General features: G+C 46.2%; 1 protein-coding gene across 1 annotated transcript in view; it reads right to left on the bottom strand.

Moving 5' to 3' along the window:
• Nucleotides 1–9,247, bottom strand: part of SRRM4 (serine/arginine repetitive matrix 4) — a 169,762-nt gene extending 160,515 nt beyond the window's left edge. The window contains exons 1-3 of the mRNA XM_027125289.1: nt 9,167–9,247; nt 8,703–8,804; nt 7,054–7,271 (exon numbers count right to left, since the gene is read on the bottom strand). Coding sequence (XP_026981090.1) covers nt 7,054–7,271; nt 8,703–8,804; nt 9,167–9,247 — 401 coding nt within the window. The remainder of the gene's footprint in view (nt 1–7,053; nt 7,272–8,702; nt 8,805–9,166) is intronic.
• Nucleotides 9,248–22,164: the final 12,917 nt, after the last annotated feature.

Genomic DNA, 22,164 nt, shown 5'->3' with positions numbered 1-22,164 from the left:
GGGAGGGAGAGAGAGAGAGGGAGGGAGAGAGAGAGAGAGGGAGGGAGGGAGGGAGAGGGAGGGAGGGAGAGGGAGGGAGGGAGGGAGGGAGAGGGAGAGAGAGGGAGAGAAAGAGCGTGCGAGCGCAGACTGTAGCTTCAAGGGTGTGTGGCAAAGGGGGCTGTGAGGTGAGAGGGATAGTATAGATTTGCACCCATGGATATGAGAGATACACCAAGCCCTCACCGTCATGGGAATAAGATTTGCCACTTCTATTTGGAAGTCTAAACAGTATCTTTTTCAATTTACTAATCTGATTGATCACAATCAGAGTGATGTGTAAATTTCATGTTTGTCCATAAAACATGGAGGGGCCCAGCTAGGCTTCTGACTCTGCGGTTCAAAGTCATCCCTGGTTGCACTAGAGTCGGGAGAGAGGAGCCAAGAGAAGCAGATCAGACCAGGGACCCTGACTGAGAGGGCAGGAGCGCCCCTGCGACCCCCTCCATCCCCCCAGCCTAGAAGCTGAGGACCTGGGAAGTCCTTAGATGTCTTACAAGGCCCTGCTTGATCTGTTTCCTGCCTATGTCTAGGGAGTCAGCTCCTGTCAGTCTCCCCCTCACCCATTCTGCTCCAGCCACACTGACCTCCTTGCTATTTCTCAAATACATCAAGCATGCTTCCACCTCAGGGCCTTTGCACATGCTGTTCCCTCAAACACTTTCCCCCCAGTAATCCTCATGGCTGGCTCCCTCTCTCCTCCAGGTCCCTGGCCACTCCATCCAATAAAGCCATCCCCGCCCTCACCCTCTAGCCTTTTGCTCAGCTTCATTCTTTTTAAAAGCACCTACTACCACCTGACCTTATACTATTTGTTTGTTTCTTCATTTACTATTTTTCTCCCCCATGAGAGCGGGGGGCTTCATGCTGTTCACTGCTATACCAAGCAGGAGCTCAAGGAAATTGTTGAATGAATGAAGTACAGCTTTGGTTTTTAGCCACAGGCAGCTGCTTCTTTGTACATTCATTCCCCAGTGGTTTATTTTCTCTTTGACATGTATGGGCTCACTCTGCTCCCCCCAGCGTCGGTGGCTGCTTGAGGAATGAAGACCGGATTTTGTTTTAGCCAGCGCTGGACCATGAAGGACAAGAAACCTAACAGCCCATGCCCGCGTCTGTATCCTTAAGCCACTGACAGGGGAGTTGGGAGATTTATATTAAAAGGGCAGTTCCTTTCCATAGCCTCCCTTCATTAGCACTGACTGGGACTCCCCACAGATAATGCCCCCTCCAGAGTTTAACCTGCTTTTTCTTCTGGGAAAAGGAAAGCTCTTTCTTGAGACTCTACGGGGAATAAAGGCTGTATTCATTCTGATCATTCCTTGCATTTGTAGGTAAAACTGATGAAGAAAAAGAATCATTCCCATTTTACAGGTGAGATAACTAAGGATTACTGTATGATAATAAGCAAGGGACTCCAGGTCTCACTGAGGGTCTCTTCTTCCTCTGGTTTTCCACATCCCCCTTTCTTTATTCCTACCTACATTTATAGTACTTAAGATGATCTGCCTCAGTCATACACACTCCTGTCTATGTCTCCCTTTGCTGCTAAATTCCGAGGCCCTCAAATGGAAAGACTGCATTTCATTCATCTTTTCCTCCCTGATGGGCCTGACACGTAGGAACAATAAAAACGATCATCTATTATTAATAGTAAGAGCTACCACTGATGGAGCCCTCACTGTGTGCCAAACAGTGCTTCCCATATATTAGCTCATTCAGTCCCCCCAACAGCTCTTGGAGGTGGCTGCTATTATTAGTCCCATTTTATGGATGAGGAAACTGAGATTGAGAAGGTCAAGTTGCTTGCCAAAAGCCACGGAGCCAGTGAGCGTCTGTAAACAGTAAAAGGAAACATTTCCTGCGATTAGTTTGCCTTCAGGTCCTGTCGGATTTTTAAAACAGCTCTGTACAAATCTCCAGGGGCTCTTTTAGGCGACTGTAGTGAGAATAATCTCACTACAACTCCGTGAGATGAATATTTCACCGATGGGGAAAGTGAAGCGTAGAGAGGTGAAGTGACTAACAGATTCCAGAGCTGGGAAGTAGACCAGCAGAATGTCAGCCTGGGTCCATCTGACTTCAGAGCCCAAGCTCTTCACCATTCTACCTCTTCCACCCCAGAAATATTCTCTCGCACCTCAGAGAAAGTCTTACTAACAAGCAATTACAGAACTCCGGTTTTGTTAAGCCCCTGCGAACTCTTCCACTTTGCAGGAAGGTAAGTCCAGCCACTCTGAAAGAAACGATATTTTAAAAAATGTACTGTGCCCCTGTGGGATGACTGAGGCGCCGTGGAGCAGAAGGCACCTGACCCAGGCTTCCATCCTCATTTAGAGGAGGTAGGCTTTTAGGGACGTGGCCCCATTTTGGTGGCCTGGAGTCGGGGTGGAGTTAACGGAGACTGACACGGGCCTGGAAAGCACTTCCAAGTGACATTAAGTTCGACCTCCTGCCCCCGGACAAGCCGACATGTTCACTCACCCAGCCACACAGACATCTATATCTAGAGAGCTTCATCCTGACACTAGTGAGAGTCAAATCTATTTGCAGTGTGTGTATGTCTCCCAGCCTCCTGGGTTGCACTGACCAGCATCCTCAGATTGTCAGGACCGGGGTGGGGCTGGGAGAGGGCTAATCTCATACTGGATCTGGACCATGTGTACTCATTCAATTAATGCATCCAACTTTCATTGAACATCTACCGCAGCTCGGGTCTCTAAGACAGCACAGTTGCCAGGTGAACATGGCAGTGTCAGAAACGATCCCCTCATTGACCCTGTACACCATTCAACCAATTTCACCTTTCAGAAGTAGAAAGGTTTGACCCAAACAGTAACAGTCCCTTTCCACAGAAAATGTTCATTCATCGCCAGGGCAAGCATTTTCCCTGACCCTCGTCTCCTGGCTCTTAACCACAGGACATCGCCTCCCAACAGCTCTGCTGTTAGAGACTCTGCTCCTAGAGACAGAGTCAGCACAAATGTGCTAACTGATCTCTTGGCACGAAGGGGAGACTTGAATTAAGTGGTTCAAAGGCATTTTCCCTGCCTTACAATTTGGCCGTCTTTCCCTTTATGCAGTAAAATCTCCAATAGTTTGGAATTTATGATCCTTTAGACAGGGACTGGGCTGAAGTCTGCTTCTGGACTATTCTGCATGGAAAGGATTTTCGAAGAAAATTAATAGCTTGCCCAAAGAATGGTAAAGGGAATGCATAGTCTCCTTAAGGGGGCCACCTCTCTAGCCCTTTACAAACACTCCTGTATCTACAAACAACTGAGATACTAATTACAAATGATAGTTACGTGTTCATTAAGTCCTCAACTACTCTTTGTTGATCTGAATATTACAGTTTGAGTTGGCCTCCGACACTAGGTTTCCCACTTTCAGCCTAAACTTCTCAGGTGAAAACTTTTCTGGACTAAGCAATTAAAAAAGAGAATGACTTAATGCCAGCAAAACGACTACACTTCTTTGGCAGGAACAAAAGAGGGGGGGGTCTCGTACACTCCAAGTATCTTATTGATTCATGCTGGCTCTCTTCCAGCTGGTACAGGGTGAGGTTTGCCTGGGATACTTCCCATTAGAGCTTCCATCCTGGAATAAACACCCACAGGCAACGCTTTTCACTCTTGATATGAACTACAAATTACATTGTCACTCTAGAGTTGATGGGCTAGGGATTAAAACTATGGTTTTCAAGGAGTTTGAGCCTTGGCTAGACTGGCAGTGCTTGGTCATCCCTACACAAAACAGAATAATCTTCCATAGGGATGTCGTACCAATCCACTCTGAATCCAGACAATTCTTCACCAGCCCTCCACCCCCTAACTGAAAGCATCAGATCACAAAGCAGCTAACCTCCCCTCAGGGAAGGAAATATAGGACCTTAGGGAGGAAAATATGGGACTGCTCTCATCCCACCCACCCCACCTCCTGTCGCCTGTCAGGAGCTGAAATCTCACAATTTTTATGGTTAGCATTATCAAGGTGAGAAATGGGTAGGCAGGAAAAACACAATACTGGAAGGAACTGTAGATTTCCTTTGGCCATTATAGCTCTGAGCTGTTTGTTTTAGAGGCAGTGTGTATTAAACAATCACTCTGTCCCTCGCACTGTGGGAAGTGCTTCACCTGACTCAGTCCTCCTAACTCACTGCCTGAGACAGCTACGATTATTGTTTCTATTTTCAAGCTGACAAAACAGGCTCAGCAAGGTAGAGCCACTTGCCTAAGGCACTCCGCTAAACGGCACAACCAGGTACTGGGGTTCGGGCGAAGCTCAGCTCTGAGCCCTTAAGCACCGCCTCCCACACTGCTACACCGTTCGGACATTTGAGTCAGACATCTGCTCGCAACTTGATACATTATAAAGATATTGCCTCATCAAGTATGCCTCACAGAGGCGGAGAGGGAGGGAGCAGGGGATGCTTTGCTTGGAGTAAGGTTGTATGATGTATGCATATTGCTATGAAATCAACGAATTGAATGTAAGCTTCTATCCTGGTACTAAATTATCTTCAGAAACAGACTTAAAATATCCTGGGGAAGTTCACTCAGGGGGTAGTAGCCCTCATCCACAAACAAGTATTAAGTGTGCAACCAACAGGACTGGCTGGTGGTTCCTCCTCCCCCTCCCCCATCTCCCTGTAGACAGCTACTTGGGCAGATCCGCTGACTGTGAGCTGGGCCTCATTCATGGAACTAGACAACATTTCTGATGAGACCAAGTGCCCAGACTGCCTGTAGAGGAAGCTGCTCATGCTAAGCTCATGCCTCTGTCCCTTTCCTTCCTAAGAACTCTGCTTTAGAAACATGGTACTTTCACCCTTAAGTAAGCATAGAACCTTAAAAAGGAGGTAGAAATTGACCATCGCTGGATGTGGCTGGCGTGGGTGCAAATGTGGATGTTTCAGGCTTTACAGACAGTCTGTTAAAAGACAACTCCAACCCAGCCCCCCCTCCTGAAGACTTAAACACAAAGTGGAATCTCTCCTACAGAGAGGCCACGCCTGTTACAGAAGTATTAAAGAGGATCCTTTCAGCACGACATAAATTAGGGACTAAATGCTCAGACTTTCACCTCGGGAGCGGTTTTCAGGGGGAAGGAGACTCAGGACATTAAAAGACACCAGGAGTGAAATGATGCCTGGGTGGGGAGGGTTGGCTATTATGAGTCTCGTATGGATTAAATCAGGATTTGCACAAAGCTGCAGAAGCATGCGGGTGGGAGACCTTGTGAGCAATTCATATGACTGAGAGGATGACCAGGAAAAAAGGCATGACAGGAACAGACTGACAGGCAAAAGGTGAAGTTACCAAGCAAGGTGGCCATCAGGTATGCTTATCTGAATTAAAATACCACCAGGAATCTGCTCTCCTCTCCCTGCACCCCTGAGATACATGGAATACTCGGGACCAACTGCCACACTTCTAGTTTCCAATGAAATTTCCTCTAGTCCCTTCTACAAGGGCATATTCTTTGGCCAACGCAGCACCTGATTTGCCAACAGGAGGTGCACTCGAAGGTGGAATGGATGGCAGAAACCCAGGAAGATAAAACCACTGATGTCAAAGCTCTCTACAAAGAACCTCCTTCCAAGCAGAGCAACACCAGCTTTTGGTGGCATTTGGTGTTACTGTTCCCCTTCTCCAGCCTGTGTCACAGGATGTCCCCTCATCCCAGCCACAAATACTGGCTGCTGCTGCTGCCACTTGCCGCCTGCTACATCCTGCTGGCCCGTCATGTTTCTAGTTCACCCATTCCCAACATGGGGTACCCGTTTTTCTTAAAGACCTGTATGAGCCAGGTCTCTATCAGACTATGAAAAGTTCTCCAGTCTGAGTTTGATTCTTAAAATATAACTCCCCCATCGGTCCTCCACCCCACACCCACTGGAAAGTTCAGATGCAGCTGTGCCACAACAGGCATTCTGTCCGAAGCACTTCCCCAGACATGTTTTCAACCTACTCCCTAATGCAGCCTGCCAGGATTAATAAATCCTCCAAGTGGTCTCCCCTGGTCCACTTCTTTCTTTTTCTCCCACCCAACTACTCATCCAACACCAGCAAAAGAAGAGTTTTCATTCAGCCTTGATTTTCCCTGACGGAGGGCACAGGCTTCTTCCTTTCGTTCTCGAACTCCTCTAAATTGAATGATTTACGAAAACAATTGGGTCTTCTCTGTATTGGAATGCTTCTGTTCCCCCCAACCTCCTCTCAGTTTCACCCCACATCTTCTTCTCCCTCTTTCTGCCTTTCTTTCATTTCTTCCCTCATCCCCCCTCCATCACACTATTTCTACACCACCACCCAAGGATCGGTTCTTATGCCTGAGTTCAAAGCAATCAGATTCTTTTTGAAAAACCAAATAAAACTCTTCTGAGACCATCTTCACGCTCTTGGAAGGCTCCTCCCCGACTCTTGAGCTCAGACTCCTGGTTCTGCGTGCTGGAGACCAGATAGTTCAGCAGCCGCCGCCAGGAAGGTGTGGAGGAGGGCGCTGTTTAGGGTGTATTTGAGGGAATAGCATATGGGCTTTTGTCAAAACAGTCAGAGCTCACTAGTTTCTGAGCTGAGCACGGAAATGTGCTGCTGTCTCTGAACAAGGCTTGAGCTAGTTCAATCCTCATCTCTTCTTGTACAACACCGCTAACTGCCTCAAATCCACCATTCCTTCACCCCCTGTCCTCGGAGCCCTGGGATATCAAGAAAAGTTTCTCAGTCATCTCCCACCTCCACCGCCCACCCAAAGACAGCAAGACCTTTCAAACAGCGGCTGCCAGGTCAGCCGGCTGAGCGTTGCTCCCCTTAAAGACTCCCCGTCCCTCCCCACCAGCTGCCACCTCACACAAGCAATTCGTTCTCCCATGTTCCAGTGGGAGATGCAGAGTAGTGACGGGAAAAGACAGGGGCTCTGGCCCAGCTGCCTGCCTCCACCCCGCAGGGCTCTGGGGCACAGGCCAGAAAGGGGGACCATCAGGGTCTCCCCTCTTAAGCAGGAGGTCATTACCTTGGCAGCGGCTTGCGGGCCGTGATACTGGCGACAATGATGCTCTCGGGACGCGGGGTGGCCACGGCTTTAAAGGTTCCTCGCCAGAACTTCTCAAAAAGCTGTTTCTCTCCTTGTTGAACGCTCGCCATGGCCAACCAAAAGGGCCCGGGGCTCCCGGGCGCTGTCCGAAGTGCTGAAACGAGGATTCCGAACGGGGGCACACCCGGCCCCGCTCTCTGTCCGTGTGAGACCGAGAAGGGTGGGGTGGGAGAGACAGGGGTTCAGGGCGGGGGATGGGCGCCTCAGCCCGGGCCGGCAGGGGAGGAAGAAGGCTTGTGCGCCGGTTCTCTCCGCCTTCTGGGTCGGCTCTGGGCTGCGCTCTGAGCTTGCACAGCCTCCGCGCCCCAGGAAGGGAACGTTGGGCTGGCTTTCTCGGCGGCGCCGGAGAGAAGAGGCGACGGGGTCGTCCGTGTGTGCGTGCGCGTGTGAGCCCCGGAGCGCCCGGGTTTTGTCTCTCTCACAATGTGACGTTGGAAAAGGAGGCTGGTCGCGCGAGCCGCACTTTCCTCCCCCCTCTCCGCCTCTCCTCCGCCCCACCAACTCCCTCCGCCTCCTCAGCCTCCAGCCGCCATCTGCATAACAAAAGCCCGCAGGTCGAGGGAGGAGAAAGGGCGGGGCGCGCGCCCGTCACCGGGGCCCCGCGGCTACGGAGTTGCAGCGCTGACCCCTGAGAAAAGCACTCGCGGCACCCCGAACTGAACCGGGCGTGAGATCCTGCTTCCCAGCCCCCTCGCCTCCCCCTCCGCCGCGGGCCTTCCCCCTACCCTCTCCTGCGTGCTCTCTGGGCCCGCCGCCTCCCTTCCCAACCCCTTCACGAGTCTTGAAGAAGATCTTCTATCAAGGGAGAAAAAAAACTTAATCTATCCGCCCCCGCCAACCTGCCCCGCCCCTCCGCCACCGCCCCACTTCTGGGAGGGGCTGTCTACCGCAGCAAGGGGACGGGGGACGTCTTCGGAATTCCTCTTTGCGCCTGGGTGCTGCGAGATCCCCACCACCCAGAAAGTGCCGTTTGATGGACCATCCGTCAACAATTCGGCCTCTCGCCATCTGCCGAGCCGGCCCCGCCCGCAGAGGGGTGCAGCGTTGCATCTGTGCACGCGGCTCTAAGGGCTATCTCTTTTGTGCCTCACTGCCAGCCAGCCCAACGTCCTGCTGCCAAACCCATGCAAAGGAAAGAGTGCCCACACCCCACCCCACCCCATCCACTCCTGCGGAACTCTGCTGCAGCCGCTTTTCCTTAAGACAGCTTGTCCCGGGAGAGGAGTCCGTTTTGGACAGGAAAGCTTTGGGGGGTGGGTTTTGAGGGGGACATCAGAAGATTATAGGGGGATACTCTTCTGTCTGTCTCCCCATCTGCTACCCCTTCCCAGTCCAGCCCTAATCCCAGAAAGTGGAAGTTCAGAATCACAATAAAACCCAGACGCAGAAGGTCTGGGCAGAATTTCTCTCCTTCACGCCCAGGGTTTTCATTAAGGAAAAGAGACACGGGACCCCTCAGCCCATCTCTCCCTTGGAGTCCTTTAATCTCAGCAGAGTTGCTACTCCCACTCCCCAGACTTCGCATTCCTGGAAGGAGGCTTCGCCAAGTCTTAAAGGCCTCCCAGCACCTGGCACTGGGTCTTGGCCACAGTGGGAATAAACTTCTTGCTGATGGTGATAGCGATGGGGACCAAAGGGACCAGGGCACCAATGTGAACTTCCAAAACTCGCTGAAAGGCAACAGGAGGGGAAGAGGAGAGAAAGGCGGGGAGGAAGGCAGAGAGGACTCTGGAGTCACCGAGCATCCTTCCAGAAGTGTATCTACATTTGGATTTTTGGGTATTTGGATATTTGCGTGTCTGCTTGTGTGAGCGCCTGAGAGTACTGCTCGCTCTGCAGTGACCCCTTCTGGTCAACAGCTAGAGATGCATTTGCTGGCTTCTTGATGTGGGTTGCCCAGCCAGCAGGTGGAGGTAAGGGCTGGGGAGCTTGGAGGTGAAGGAAAGTGGAGGCTAGGCCCAGATGTGTTCCCTTCTCTCCCTCCTGCCCCAAATTCCCCACTCTCCCATCACTCTCAGGCACTATTTCCCACCCTGAAGTTGCTGTCATTTGAAATGCCATTGAGAACTGGCTCTTTACGTAGCCCGGGATATTTGACACCATCCTTAGTCATGACATTGTGGTCTGAATTGAGTCACATGCCGGGGAGAGGTAGATGGGATCCTACCCCCACCAGATCAATCAACATTTCCCAGCATGTTCCTGTTCTAAGTTCTTAGAATGTTGATAAAGTTTCCATTTGCACAATATTGTGTCTTTTGAACCTGAACAGCAGCCAGGTAAGGTGGGAGGGGAAGCTGTTGATATTGCATTTTAAAGGTGAGGAAGTTGAGGTGTAGGATGGTCAAGTGACTTGCCCAAGGTGATTCTATAAGAGCAAAGGAAGTCTGTACAAAATACAGTTTCTGGTTTTTCGTGGTGGACAGGGGATCTTGGGATACCAGGCACCCCAGGGTGGCACACTGTGAAAACTGTCAGATACCAAAGGAGGTACATACTGAGAAGCACACAGTGTTTAGACTTCTAAGTTGGGAGTCTTGGGTGATAAATTCAGGGCCTCGAAGCCAGACTGCCTGCCTGTGTTCAAATCTCAGCTAGGCTATTTCCTAATTGTGTGATCTTGGAAGAGTGACTTCACTTGTCTATGCCTCAGTCTCCTCATCAGTCACATGAACTTCTATAAAAATCAAATACCATGTGTGTAAATGGACCTTAGGTCTGGCTTCTCCAATGCGACTCAAACTCCAGTTCCTCCATCACTTTATCAATGCGTAACCACCTTGTTCTCATTCCCATAGGATATTGCTCTCTGTTTTACCAGGTGCAATCAGTCACCATGCTGAGACCTTTCAGTATGCTGGTTAATGAATACAAGCATGTGGCACAATCACTGCCTATCCTCTGTGCTACGCCGGTGTCAGCACTCTCTCTGAGACAAGACCTCAGAATCCTTCTCAACACATTCTTTAGATAGCCACCACTAAGTGGTTGGAGTTGGCATTCCAATTAAAATCAATTTGCTGGCCAAGTCTAGAGAGTACTTCTTTACCTGAACGGCATTGTTCTTTCATTAGAAAAAGGGAGACCAGGGAGAAGGGATTCCAGGATTTGCAAACCCAGGTACTCTAGAGCAGGAGCTAAAGAGATTCTTATACGTCCTTCTCTCTGATGATGCAAAAAGGCAGTACCACCAGCTCAGAGAAATAGCTGCCCCTCCTCCTGAGGCAGTTCAAATCCCACCTCACTAACATGACTGTGTTGAGGTAAACCCCTTACTCTCTCTGTCCATAAATTCTCTGAGTATAATATGGCTAATCATTATCCACCATCATCAAGGGACACCAGGGTACTTGACAGTCTGTACCCATTTCCAAAAGTCCAGTGAACAGTAAATGATTCAAATAATTACTGAGATAATGGGAAATATGATAATGAGACCAATTCATCTATCTTTGTGCCCTTAAACAGGATCATGCTAAACTATTCAAATTACAAGATTCTGTATTTTTTCGTACAGACTTTTAAGGAGAGAAAATGATTCTATTACTCAGGGCTTACTAATCCCACTTCTTGAAAGTTCTACTTTATGTTTAATCTGAATCCCACCTTCTCTGTTTAATATCCATTTCTCTTCTAGAATATTGATATAAACTGCTCCAAATGCCCCTGGACCAACATGGATAAACCAGGAGTCCTCCTTCCTGGTTGTGTAGTTCCCAAGAGTCTATAAGACAAATACATTCATTGCTGTCTCAGATAATAATAACTGCACTTATCGAGTGTTACTATGTTCTATGTTCTAGTCACCATTTGTGTTAAACCTTTGATAAACGTTATCTCATTTAGGGCAGAGACCTAAATAGACATTTCTCCAAAGAAGACATCCAGATGGCCAACAGGCGCATGAAAAGATGCTCAATGTCGCTAATTATTAGAGAAATGCAAATCAGAACTACAATGAGGTGTCACCTCACACCAATCAGAATGGCCATCATTAAAAAGTCTACAAATAGTAAATTCTGGAGAGAGTGTGGAGAAAAGGGAATCCTCCTACACTGTTGGTGGGAATGTAAATTGGTGCAGCCACTATGGAAAACATCACAGAGGTTCCTCAAAAAGTTAAAAACAGAGTTGCCATATGATCCAGCAATCCCACTCCTGGGCATATACCCAGACAAAACTATAATTCGAAAAGATACATGCACCCCTATGTTCATAGCAGCACTATGTACAATAGCCAAGACATGGAAACAACCTCAATGTCCATCAACAGATAAATGGATAAAGAAGATGTGGTATATATATAAAATGGAATAGTACTCAGCCATAAAAAATAATGAAATAATGCCATTTGCAGCAACATGGATGGACCTAGAGATTATCACACTAAGTGAAGCAAGTCAGAAAGAGAAAGACAAATATCATATATCATCACTCATATGTGGAATCTAAAATATGACACAAATGAACTTATTTACAAAACAGAAACAGACTCACAGACATAGAAAACAAACTTATGGTTACCAAAGGGGAAAGGGGGAGAGGGATAAATTAGGAGTTTGAGATCAGCAGATACAAACTACTATGAATAAAATAGATTAAACAACAAGGTCCTACTGTACAGCACAGGGAACCATATTCAATATCCTGTAATAAACCATAATGGAAGAGAATGAAAAAGACCATATATATATATATTATATTGGGTTGGCCAAAAAAGTTCATTTGGCATTTTCCATAACATCTTAATTACATCATAAATATAATTAATATATTTATATATATGTAATCTATTATATATATATAACTGAATTATTGTGTATATATATATATATATATATATATATATAATTGAATCACTTTGCTGTACACCAGAAACTAACACAATATCGTAAATCAACTATATACTTCAATTTTTAAAAAAAGCATTATCTCATTTAATCCTTCTCAACAACTCTATGGGAAAGGAACTATCATTGTCTGAATTTTGCAGATTTGGAAACTGAGTTTCAGAGTGGTAAGAGGATTCAGTGTGTGCAAAGACCACATATTGAAAGAGTTGGGTACACACAAAAAAAAAGGCTGAAGACCAGAGAACATAGTTAGTGATGGAAGAATGGAGGAGAAATGGAACAGTTAGTGATGGAGGAATATGCTCCATGCAATGAAATGAGAGCACTGCCATTATTCTGCCCAATTTTAAAAGCCAATGACACTATATCATTATTTATCAAAGTAAGGTTCCTTGGAACCCTGGTGGCACACCCCCCCCTCCCCCGCCACAGAAGGTTTTAGGTGGTAACCAGGCAGATGAAGTATTAAATAACCTCAGAGTACATGGTCACGTATGATGAGAAAGTATTCCTTTTATGACTTGCCTTCCTAGCTATTAGGTTACCTCCAGAAGTAAATCTCCATATTTTGATTTTCTGAAAATGTCTTGAACACATCTCTTAGGACTTACTTTTCAACAATGAGAAAGTACCTTCAGATTCAGAGGCATGGACAACTAGTATTTAGTAATGCTGCTTTGCCTTCATTGTATTTATTTTTATAGTTATCTTCCATTATTGGCATGTGACACTAATTTTTCCTTTCTAAAATGTCCTCTTTAAGGAAATTTGTTAGGTAAAGAGGTGATTCACGTTTGAACAACTTTTTACTATAGACAATTTCAAACATATTCAAAAGTAAAGATTAGCATAAAGTACCCATTTCTCCTGTGTACCCATTTCTAAGTTCAACAATTATCAACACATAGTTGATGCTTTTGGTCTTACTCTGACCCGCTTGCCACACTCCTAAATGATTCTGAAGCAAATCCAAGACATTGTATTATTCCAGTTGTAAATACTGCAGGATGTATCTCTAAATTGCTTTGTTTTTTTTTAGTATAATGGTGATATCGTTATCACACTAGACAAAATTAACAATAATTCCTTAGTATCATCAAATATCCAGTCAATGTCCACTTTTCCCCAACTGTCTTAAGTGTTTGTTTTTTGTTTGTTTGTTTGAATTGGGATACCAATAAGGCTCATTCATTGTGGCTGACTGATGCTTCTCCTTCAGTATCCTCTTCTCTATAAGTTCCCCCCACCACGCACACACATATACATACATGCATTCCATTTCTCTTTCTTCTCTATTTTTGATAAGAAACTTGCTTGTTTGTCTAGTGGAATTTCCCATAATCTGTATTTTCCTGATTACATTGATAGCATTTCTCTGTGCTCTCTATTTCCTGTTAAGTGATGGCTAGATCTAGAAGTTTAATCAGATTTAAGCTCAAAAGAAATTCCACCAGAAGGTTAATAATGTATGATTTTTTTCTTTTCTTGTGACGCTAGCTGAGACTGAAGATCTTTGCCTAATTTATTAGGGGTTGCAAAAATTGTGCTGTTCTAATCAATCATTTATTTTTATGTATTAGCTGGAATACTCCTATAGAGAAAGATCCCCTCATCAACTATTTGGGAAACTCGAGGCACCATTAGTAAAGAAAAGGCAGAATAAATACTTGATCCTTTCCCTTTATTTACTAGTTTAAATAACAATGAGTTGGTGTACTAATATTCTTTGAAAGTACTACTGAATTTTTTTATACTTACGATGAATTCATAGATTTAAATATATTTGATGTGCTTTGTTATTTTTTAAATAAAATTTATTATTATTTTCTATTTTTTTGGCTGAGTTGGATCTTCGTTGTGGTGCACGGGCTTCTCATTGTGGTGCTTCTCTTGTTGCAGAGCTTGGGCTCTAAGAGCAAGGGCTTCAGTAGTTGTGGCTCACGGGCTCAGTAGTTGTGGCGCCCGGGGCTTCGTTGCTACGCAGCATGTGGGATCTTCCAGGACCAAGGCTCGAACCCGTGTTCCCTGCATTGGCAGGCAGATTCTTAACCACTGCGCCACCCGGGAAGCCCTTAATTGCTACTATTATCCTTACTAATGCTAAAATTGTTTCACCTCTAGCCAGGAGAGTCTATTCAATTGGTTTCTGAGTCCTGTGAAATGACCCTAGAAGCCTCTGACTTTCTTGCTTTCTGCTATGTCCAGATATTCCAAGCTCAACTTACAAATTTCCTGACTGCCCCAGACCTGGAATCAGCCATTTCTCCAGACAGCACTGGTTCCTTTTAATGAGTGCCAAGGTTGCTCATCCCTGCTAGATTAGTCAGTCATTGTTTCTAGGACTTTTTAATATACAGACCTAGGAAATTTTATTTTAAGACAAAAAATATATATCACGATTTTCTACTGGTATCTCTGGCTCAAATAAGCGCTGCAGGTTTTTCTCATAAACCATAAATCTCACATTTGTATTTCCTTTCTGACATGCCAAAAATCCAAGTTTAGTGACACCAACATAATTACTCATTTTCTCTGTCCCACAATACACACGTTTTAGAATAAGCATACTTATACGACCACCTATAATATGATTACTGAAATCAGTTTCAGATTTTGTTTTAACCTCTCACTTGGGTGTATATTCAGATTACTGTTTTATTTTGTTTTGTTTTGTTTTTTTGCGGTACGCGGGCCTCTCACTGTTGTGGCCTCTCCCGTTGAGGAGCACAGGCTCCGGACGTGCAGGCTCAGCGGCCATGGCTCATAGGCCCAGCCGCTCTGCAGCATGTGGGATCTTCCCGGACTGGGGCACGAACCCGTGTCCCCTGCATCGGCAGGCGGACTCTCAACCACTGCACCACCAGGGAAGCCCCAAATTACTGTTTTAAAGTCAAGTGGAATAAAATCACATTGAGGTGTATTTATTTACATTTAAGCTTGATTTTTAGGGATTGTTTTTAATATAACTTTATCTGTTAATTATGTAAACTATTTACAGTGTTCTAAAGTCAAAAATTCCACAAAGTATATTCGAAGAAGTCTAGACACCCTGTCCTGTCCACCCTCTTTACTCTATCTCCATAGATAATTTAATTTTTTTTATGGTTTATCTTTCCATTTAAAAACTATTCCTCATCCAAAATTATTCCATTTTTCTTAAAGTGTCAAGACTAAGTAAGAGCACAGGTGAGACACAGATGCTACAGAAATCCTAAAGTAGTATTCAAACTACTAATGTTCAGGACATATTGTATCATCTATCTGTGTGTAACAGCCTGACCCGCCTTTTCCAGGCCTGGAAAGGGGCATTGCCAGCATTTGACTCAAAGGCCTTTTTGCCCAGAGGTGTGTAGCAGAGCTCCTTTACTTATAAGCAGAAAGTATCTGGCATATGCACATGTGGGCATCTCATCAACTGCACTATGCTGGTGTAATATTTAAATGTGGACACACAAATCTGTGTTCTTCTCAACAGCAAGGTGGGAAAAGAACCTGCCTAAGAGAATCCAATTTTGCATCTAAAAGCATCCCTCCACCTGTCATGATGGCTCACCTTATTTAGTGTATGTGTGTGTATGTACTGTATATTGCCTCTAGTGCCTTCTGCTGTTAAAGACAGGACGCAACTTCTGAATGTATCTCGCTTTGTCTCGTCTGTTACTTCTTTTCTCCTGAAAGGAGCACAGAAGCCTCTCCTGGAATGCTTTGAAGCAGAAGACAAAGGCAACTGACCTTTGGTTTGGAAAAAAGAAAGGACAGAAAGAGAAAACCGAGGCTGTTCCTATGCCCCTGCATGCCGCGGATCTCTAGGCAGAGCTGAAGCCAGGCACCTTCTGCAGCCAGGGCCTTTGGGGACAGTTCTGTGGCAGCAGGACCCTCCCTATTGCCTTGCCCCTGGATTGGATGTTGCAGAAATAATTACCAAACAAACCGATAGTCCGTGTTGTGACGTGACCACAGTTGTTGACGCATCATCTCCCTCCTGGAAACTTAGTTTGCCTTACAGGCAGGCCAGATTCTAAGCAAGCTCCTGCCAGCCCAAAGCCCAGAATACCTTCCAATGCATTTAAGCTTTCCTCTCTGTGCAAGAACTTTACGAACATTTTCACCTTTTACTCCCTGCGGCGGCCCTTTGAAGCAGGCTCTGTAGGAAGCGAAGGGATTGTCTGAGATTATACATCCAGAACGTCTAGGGGGCATTTCTCTTTTACTTTGTTTGGGGGGCATGATTAAAATAAATAAATTAATCAAAATAAATTTTGTTTTTAGAAAAGTGATAAATGCTATTTTTAAAAAATCCCTCTCAACTAGACTTTATAGAGGATACCCTGGGTCTATGATTCAGGAATTTGAGCAACAAGCTTGACTCTTGGCCCCCTCTCCTTCAAGGGGTCTTCAGACGAGGCTGGGCAATGTACAGAAGGCTGGAAGGGCCAGGATTCCTGTCCTCATTAAACTTGGGCAACTCATTCCTAACTCTGGCCTCAGTTTTCCCACTGGAAATTATACGGTTTGGTTCTCAGAGGTCTTCAACTGGCACTCCACAGGATGAATTTCTGGCCTACAGATGTGTTCTGTTTGAAGCCCACAAGGTATTCAAAAATAGAGAATTTCAATGACTACAGGTCGAAGGCAAATGCTCTCCTTTTCGCCACAGACCCCACCATTCTTAATTGCATCTCACCCAGCCTTCCTCGGGCATAAACATTTCCACCCTCAACCCAGTAGCAACTCCTGGACTTGGGCATCTCTAAGGGCCTTCCCAGGGGTGACATTTTACAGTTTCTTCACGATTTTGTTTGCTTGGAATAGTCATAAGAGTCATTTTAATAAGAGCAGAAATTTAGCATTTGTTGAGTGATTACTGTCTGCCTTTGCATTGGATTAAGCATGAGTCATCTTTCTCCCTCTCATAATGATCCAAGGACAAAGCTATTACTGTGGTCCACCCTTTGCATATGTGGAAGCTGAGGCTCAAAGAGACGAAGCGCTTTGCCCAAGGTCACACAGGTGGTGACAAGTGGAAGAGCTGGGATTTAGGTCTAGGCCTTTCTGAGCCCAGGAGCGATATTCAAAATACTTAACAACTAGGGCAGCATGGAGCCGCCTAACCAGATGGATGCTAGGCCTAGGGTAGCCTGGGTTCCAGGGAAATGGATGGAGTGACCAGGATGGTGCAGACAGTGGGCCCTGGAGGGGGATGAGAGGAGCAGGTATTTACTGAGATGAATGGAAGTACTTCAATATTAAACATCCAGTGTGACTGGAACTGCTCTCTGGCTTCATGGCTGGACTGCTCTTTACCACACCACTAAGCCCGTTGCATGATGAGTCAGAGGCACCTAAGGTATCTTTAGCACATGTGTTCCAGAAACACACAAAAAATGGTGTTGAACAGAAGGCAACGATGCCAGGTGACTCTGGGGGACAGGTCTCCCGAGAGATGGAGAAATGGGGAAACAGAAATACAGACAGGCTCCCTGCTTTCAGAAACTTAGAAATAAAAAAGGGCGGTGGAGCTGACCTGGAAAGACAGTTCTGTGGGTTTCTACATGAGTTGAAGGAGGCTAGAATGAATATTAAGTGGACCACTTAATATGGCTCTGGCCCCAAACCACAGAGAGTGTAACTGACTCTTAAAGAAGTAATTCAAGTTATGTGCCCTTTCTAATTATTATAACTCATTTACAAAATTTATTGGCACAGACTAAGTGCCAGGGATTATACCAAGTGCTGAGGTTTCAACAAGAAGTAGGAAACTGTCTCTGCCTTCAATGAGCCCACAGTCCAGGGTGAGGGGAGGGGGTGTAGGCAAGCAGCCTGGCAACGCCTCTGGGCTGCGATCTGTGATATCACCCCTCAACTCAGAGGGCTGAGGATGCACACAGAAGGAGTACTCGTCTCTGTGTTGAGGCGGTCAGGGAAAAACCAGACCCTAAGTGTAGGTTATCCAGGCCAAGGAGGCAGGGAGAGGGAGAGGCCACTCCAGGGAGAGAGCTCACAGGTACACAGACCCAGAGCTTAGAGTCCAGCAGCGATTCTCACAGTGGAGTCCAGACCAGCAGTAGCAGCATCTCCTGGGATCTTGACGGAAATGCAAATTCCCAGGCCCCACCCTAGGCTTATTGAGTTGCACACTCTAGGAGGTAGGACCCAGCAATCTGTTTTGACAAGTCCTCCAGGTGAGGAACGCAGAGAATAGGATTTCCTCGAGGCTGAGGGTCGGAAGCGTGGCTGGAGAGGAGGGTGGGGCCGGGTCACAGAAAGCCTGTGTGATCAAGGTCTTATCTTTAGGGCCACGAGGCACTTTCGAGGATTTCAGAAAGAGCAGTGACATGGCACTGGCTTTTTCAACCCACATAAATGCTCCTCAAAACTGCTCAGCTGCTTCCTCCCTCTAAGCCTTTGCATTTGCTGATCCATTTGCCTGCAACCTTCTACCTGCAGACTTTAAAAATACGAATTCCTTCTCATTATTCAGATCTCAGTTCAAATACTAATTCCTCTAATCACCCAATAATAAATGGTCCTTCTGTTCTCCTCCGCCCCGCCCTTCAGCTTGTTTTGTTTTCTTATAGCTCTTATCTCCACCCATAATCATCTTGTTAATTACGTGTTTATTTGGCTATTGTGAATAATGCTAAGATTAACATTGGTTTATGTGTATCTGCTTGAATCTCTGCTTGAAGTTATTTTGGGCATGTGCCTAAGAATGGAAATGCTGGATCATGTGGTAATTCTATGTTTCATTTTTCTAGGAACCTACCCCTCATTTTACATGTCAAGGAACTGAAGGCTGGAGTGGGTACAGGATATGCCTAAATTCATAAAGCACTGCGCAGGTGGTAGGGTTGTAAACAGACTCCTGGACTCTTTATCAATCCCAGATAGTGGAGGGCAATAAAGGGAGAGGAGAAACCAGAGGGTCTCGATCAAGGAGACTGGTGGGGGCTGGGTATCCGCTGGGCAGAAGGCTCCACTCTTTGGCAGTCAATTTTTCTAATACTGGGCCGACGGCACAGTCAAGTCGCTATGATAGTAAGCCTAAGAGGCTGGGTAAGCAGGATAGAGTGGAAGAAGGAAGACCAGGAAAAAACAGAAATTGCATTAAAACGGTTTTGCCCAAGTGCTTGGGAGCAGGGACCTACATCTTGGGAGAAGGGAGGAAGCAAAGAGAATGGATGGGAGCATCTTGGCTTCAGAACTCTGGGCTACTGCTGTAAAAGGCCTGCTCCTAAATAAATTACAAGTAAAACTGGAGGAACAAAACTCCTACCTGGGAGACAAACTCCAGCGCTAGTACAGCAAGAAATAGAAAGCTTAGAAAGCTTCGTAACAGTGTGGGCTGGGAATGGAGCCTGCAGGCCTGGATATAAATCCCCAGCTCTTCCACTTACCAACTTTGTGACTTTTGGTATGAGACAAGCCCTCTCTGAGGCCCTGTGAAATGGGACAGCGACAGTACCTACTTCCTAGTGAACTGATACAGTGATGGCGATGCACCTGCTGATGCTGAGGAGTCATCTACTCCCAGTGATTCTGGACCCTGGTCGCACACTAGGATCACCCGGACACATCTTGAAATTACTGATGCCTGGGCCGCACTCCCTAAGATTCTGGTTCAATTGGTCTGAGGTTGTGCCTAGTAATTTTTTTTAAGCTCCCGGGTGATTCTAATGTGCAACCAAAGTTGAAAAACAGTGTGTTCCAGTACTTTTCAAGAATCGCTTTGGGATTTTGTTAAAATTTAGATTCTGATTCAGTAGGTCGAAGGTAGGGCCAGAGATTCTGCATTTCTAACCAACTCCCAGGTGATGCCTGGAGATACTAGTCCCCAGACCTCACGCTGAGTAGCCAAGTTTTAAAAAGCCTGCTCTGGGCCTGGTATGACCCAAATGAAGTGCTTGCTGAATGTCGGCTCAGAGGTAGTAAGGATATTCAGTGGGTTGTGGAGTGAGGGGGCCTGATCCAGTGGTCAGAGTAAAATCGCAAACATCCTAGAAGCAGCACAGGGCCTGCCGCCTCAGTGCGGGCTTTATGTGAAGTGAGTAACTCTTTCGGGTAGTTTCTGCTGCTCGCAGGGACGGGCGCTGGAAGGCCTGAGTGTAATGATAATTGTGAACCAGAGTCCCGTGGCTGCAAGTCAGCTGGAGTCTGGGTTCATACATGCAGGTTTGAGTCACACGGAAATCAAAGCTACCGGCCTAGGAAGTGACCTTTTGGGGACAAGGCTGGGGCACTCCATTAATTTATTCAGGGAGTATTGACAGAACATCTCCTGGAACACAGCGGTACTGGGCACTGGGGTCTAATGAAAACCACAGCCCCTGCTTCAAGGAGCTCACAATCCAGTAGCTGCGGCACAAACCATTAAACAGGCAAAATTCAGAATTCAGAGTGATCGGCGCTCTAACGGAGACAGCTTTTGAGAAGGGTCCTTGGCCCAGCCCGAGGGAGTTACAGGAAGATTCTTAGAGGAAGCAACAGCTGAGCTGAACCGTAAAACAGTAATAAGAGTTCCCCAGGAGAGGAGGTGGGAGCAGAGAGTGTCCCAGGCGGAGGCAAGAGCACAGGCTAAAGCAGGAGGTAGGAGAGAACAGAGTCTCTTCCCAGAAGTAGCTCAGTTCATTGGCGTCGGGGCTAGGGATACAGCTAGAGAAGAAGCGGGAGCTGTAGAAAGGGCATGAATGTCACACTAAGGCATCTGTACTTCTTTTTGAAGCCAGAGGTCTATAGGATTAATGAAACCCTTGAAGTTCTCTGAAAAGTTTGTGCTTACATGTCTATATGCACTATCCTGGGATAAAACTACTGGGTCTCCATCAGAGTGTCCAAGGGATTACAGATCCCCAGCTAGGTAAGAATCCCTGGGAGCTGCAGATGGGATTTAAGCCTCCCATTGGGTAGAGTTCATTCTGTGCAGGAATAGAAATGTCACAAACACTGGGATGGAGGGCCCAGGGGTAGAAGAAGAAACTACTACCCTGTTCTTTCCTTCCCCCTTGAATCTTTGCACATCAGTTCTCTGCGCTGGGATGCTTTCTCTTCCCCGCTGCCACCCACACCTCACCTAGTTAAGTCTTATTCATCCTCCAGGATTCGACTCAGAATCTTCCCCAGCCTTGGAGAAGACCGGCCCCCTCCCAGGATACACACCTGTAGCTCATTTGAAACAACTGCCACACATTGTGATTATATAATAAATAATGTAAGTCATCATTCAAAACTATCTGCACCCCTCCTATCTACTGGCATAAGCACTCTTTGTTGGAAGATATCATCCACTGTGTTCATAGCTATAATCTCAACACCGTGAATGGGTCCTGGCACATAGTGGAGACTCAAGAAACATTACTGAGCGATGGCATGAATATTTATTTGAGTGAATGAATGAGTGCATTCACAGAGTTGACCACTACCACCTGAATTCTTTTCCCTCGCAGCCCTAGCCCTAACTCCCACCCAACTCTTCATTTTGTATTTTAAGCCCTTCTCCTCGCAGTCCAGTAGGTACGGTGGGAAAGAGCTGCAGGAGGGAATCAATTGGACCAGGCAGGTTTCTGAAGCCCCTGCCCCAGTGGTTTCATATGGACGTTTTTAATCACTTAGTGAGCAGATGCACTCTATGGGTGAGAATCCAAGGACCTTTCCAAATTGGTTAGCAAATTCCATCACTGACCAGCAGCAGCACGGCCTTCACGGCTGCATTTTGAAAATCCTGGTATCTATTTTCTAATGAGCACGTTGCCTTATTTGGCTTATTCCTTTTAAGCTCCCAGGAAGGTGGGAAGACTTTCAGTTGTTCTACGTCACCCTATGTGAAGAGAAGAAAAATACCCACATTACAATAGCAGTTTGGGGTCTAATATTATTAGAGTAAGGATGAGTAATTCTGAAGGCAAAGAGTGCAACTACGGTGAGTCAAGACAGTCTTTTAATGGGTGTCACATTAGCAGCATCAGCCCCTGTGTTCTAACTCCTCCCCAAAGCTTTCACCTGACCTCATCAAGTCTAAACCTCTGTGAGCCTCAGTTTTCTAATCTGTAAAGTGGGGAGAACAGCATTTTCTCTGATAAGATTGTTGGGAGGATTATAGGAGATAATGTATGCAAAGTATCTGCTTCTATATTTCCTTCTCCCACACTAGCCCACACATTTAAGCAATTTTAAGATTAAC

This window comes from Aethalodelphis obliquidens, unplaced genomic scaffold (genome assembly GCF_003676395.1).
Source record: "Aethalodelphis obliquidens isolate GAN/ISIS:26980383/991018 unplaced genomic scaffold, ASM367639v1 scaffold28, whole genome shotgun sequence".
NCBI lineage: Eukaryota > Metazoa > Chordata > Mammalia > Artiodactyla > Delphinidae > Aethalodelphis > Aethalodelphis obliquidens.
This window is presented reverse-complemented; position numbering and strand designations above follow the sequence as displayed.